Source organism: Pangasianodon hypophthalmus, chromosome 6 (assembly GCF_027358585.1).
Source record: "Pangasianodon hypophthalmus isolate fPanHyp1 chromosome 6, fPanHyp1.pri, whole genome shotgun sequence".
Taxonomy (NCBI): domain Eukaryota; kingdom Metazoa; phylum Chordata; class Actinopteri; order Siluriformes; family Pangasiidae; genus Pangasianodon; species Pangasianodon hypophthalmus.
The window spans coordinates 16,342,589-16,345,226 of record NC_069715.1 but is presented as its reverse complement, the minus strand read 5'-3'; the positions used below and the strand labels follow the sequence as shown (position 1 = coordinate 16,345,226).

The 2,638-nt window shown below is 40.6% G+C and overlaps 1 protein-coding gene across 1 annotated transcript; it reads right to left on the bottom strand.

Moving 5' to 3' along the window:
- Nucleotides 1-506: 506 nt before the first annotated feature.
- LOC113534692 (ATP synthase subunit beta, mitochondrial-like) lies at nucleotides 507-1,235 on the bottom strand. The gene is given in 3 exon segments (XM_034305369.1): nucleotides 507-544; nucleotides 547-958; nucleotides 1,182-1,235. Coding segments are annotated over 3 exon segments (504 nt in total).
- Nucleotides 1,236-2,638: the final 1,403 nt, after the last annotated feature.

Genomic DNA, 2,638 nt, shown 5'->3' with positions numbered 1-2,638 from the left:
AATGGTGTCTAATAGTTGATTTTTCTTTTCTATGTCTCGCTCACCATCCTCCTCACTGTGTGGGGGAGCAGTATGCTCATGCCTTCACATCCTTCACATGCTTCATATTACTGGGGCTGATGCTACCCTGAAACATGGGATTGGTATTGGATCCAATTTGGCATATTTTGCCACTGATGATTTTTTCACTGACACCTCAAAGGTCTTTTACTTAAACTTAGGACACCACATGTTTTAAAGCTGCCACAGCTGAATGTAAGCTCAAGCCTATTACTGAGAACCCACAGTAGTACACAAAATCAGTGATTGTCATGGAGTACCCTGTAAGACAAGGGTCCAGGAACCACTGGTCTGAGTAAAGAAACATGGAATGAGGGTGAGATTGACTTGGGTAACAGTGAACAGTAATAAACTGAATTGCTTCTTTGTATAATTTTGATTGGACTAATTAACTTTTAGCTTGGCTTTCAACTCACAACCTTCTGATCACTTGCTCAGTGCCACTTTTATGAATGTTCCTCAGACAGGATCTCTGTCTTCTGAACTCTTCAGTGGGACCCACCATGTAGAATGTCTGCTCAGGAAATTCATCATACTCTTGTGCAAGCATGCACATGAATTCTTTAATTGTATTCTTAAGGGGTACCAACTTGCCCAAGTGTCCAGTGAAGAAATGAGCCGGAATCTGAATCATATGGGTACAAGTGACAGTCAGCTTATCCTCCTCAGATAATTCATCCATACCCATGAAAGCAATAATTTCCTGAAGGATGTCCAAAAGGATGTTCTGTACAACACGGGCCTCTTCGTAGTGCTCGCTTTGTACAATGGTGGCATCCATGATATGGGAGGTGGAATCCAAAGGCTCCACAGCAGGATAGATACTAGGTTCAGTTATCGCATAGGACACAGTGAAATCAGTCAAGTCAGTCAAGTCAACAGCAGGCATATCAACGGCCTGTGCAGATGTTTCTTTGTAGTGGTCAGTAGCCAGGTTTAGTCAATAACCCAAAACAGGGAAAAAAGGGATGTGACCCAGCAAGGAAGCCTGGTTGAAGCGGAAAATATTGTCAGTGAAATTCAGCACATTCTGTCCCTCATGGAAATATTCAGCAATGGGAACACCAGGCAGAACCACATGGATGTAGTGGTTGGTACTGAGGCCATACCACAAGATTAACCTCCACCGAAGTGATGGAAAAGCCAAAGTTTGGAGAAAGAAAGGATCTGCTCATGATCTAAAACATACAAGGTCATCGGTCAAGCACAATGGAGGTAGTGTCATAGCTTGCGCTTGCATGGCTGCTTCTGGAATGGGCCCATTAATCTTTATTGATGATGTAACTCATGATCCCATCAGCAGAATGAATTCAGAAGTTGACAGAAACATTCTGTCTGCCAATTTATACAGACATGCATCCCCAAAACAAACAACAAAGAATCTGTGGTACAAGCCTGGAAAAGTATCACAAAAGAAGAATGCAATAGATTGGTGATATAATTGGGCTGCCAAATTGATGCAGTTATTGCAAGCAATTACATTTAGGGCATTTGACAGACACCTTTATCCAGAGTGACTTATAACTGAGCAGTTGAGAGTTAAGGGCCTTGCTCAAGATCCCAGCAGTGGTAGCATGGGGGTGCTGGGATTTGAACTCCAGACCTTCCCAGCAGGTGGCCAATGTCTCAACCACTGAGCTACCACTTCCCAAAAGATAACAAACAAAAATTGAGTGTTATTTACTTTAATTTACTTTAAGGCTATCTGTTACTATACTTTTGCTCACATAAAAACTGGGTGGTCTGCCACCAAAGGTGCCATGTTTAACACATCTAGATGTAAATATCAAGAAACAAAAGCTGAAATTCTGATCTATTGTCTCATATTAATCTTTTGATCTCAAACTCATTAGACTGTATTATGTTGAGCAAAAGTTATTTGAACAATTTACTGGACATATACCCACAATATTTCTTAGGTACAGTGATGTCATCTTTGGTATTGTTAACTGCACAGTTGAGGAGCTCCACCTTTTTATTTCCTGTTTCTCCACCCAGCCCTGGAATATATATGGTGTATTGCTCACCGAGGCCCAAGCATAACATTTCTAGACATATCCTTGAAGTCAATAAATTCCACTTTGAAAACAACCATCCATTACAAATCGACAGACTCTCATTCATACTTGGATTATAACTCCTCACATCCCAAGCACTGAAAAAATCCCATCACTTATTCACAGCTAATGAGACTTAAATGCATCTGCAGTAAGAATGAAGACTTTCCCCTGAAAAGTAAGGAACTGTCAAGTTATTTACAATTTTATTTACAATTTTTTTACAATTGTGGCTTCCCGAAGAACATCATAGATCGTGCCATGGTGTTAGCACTATTGAGAGAATGGATACACTGACCTCTACACTTTCCATTGCTAGGACAACGAGAATTACTTTGGGCTTACTTAACATCCCACTAATAAAACAGTGATGGATATTATACTTAAAAATCTCAAAATCCAGGACCATCCTGAGACAGCTTCCCTTTTTAAAGGACCTTCACTCATCTTATACAGATGGGACAGAAACATCAAATACCTGCTTGTCAGGAGTGAATTAAATGATCAGGCTGATAGGCACT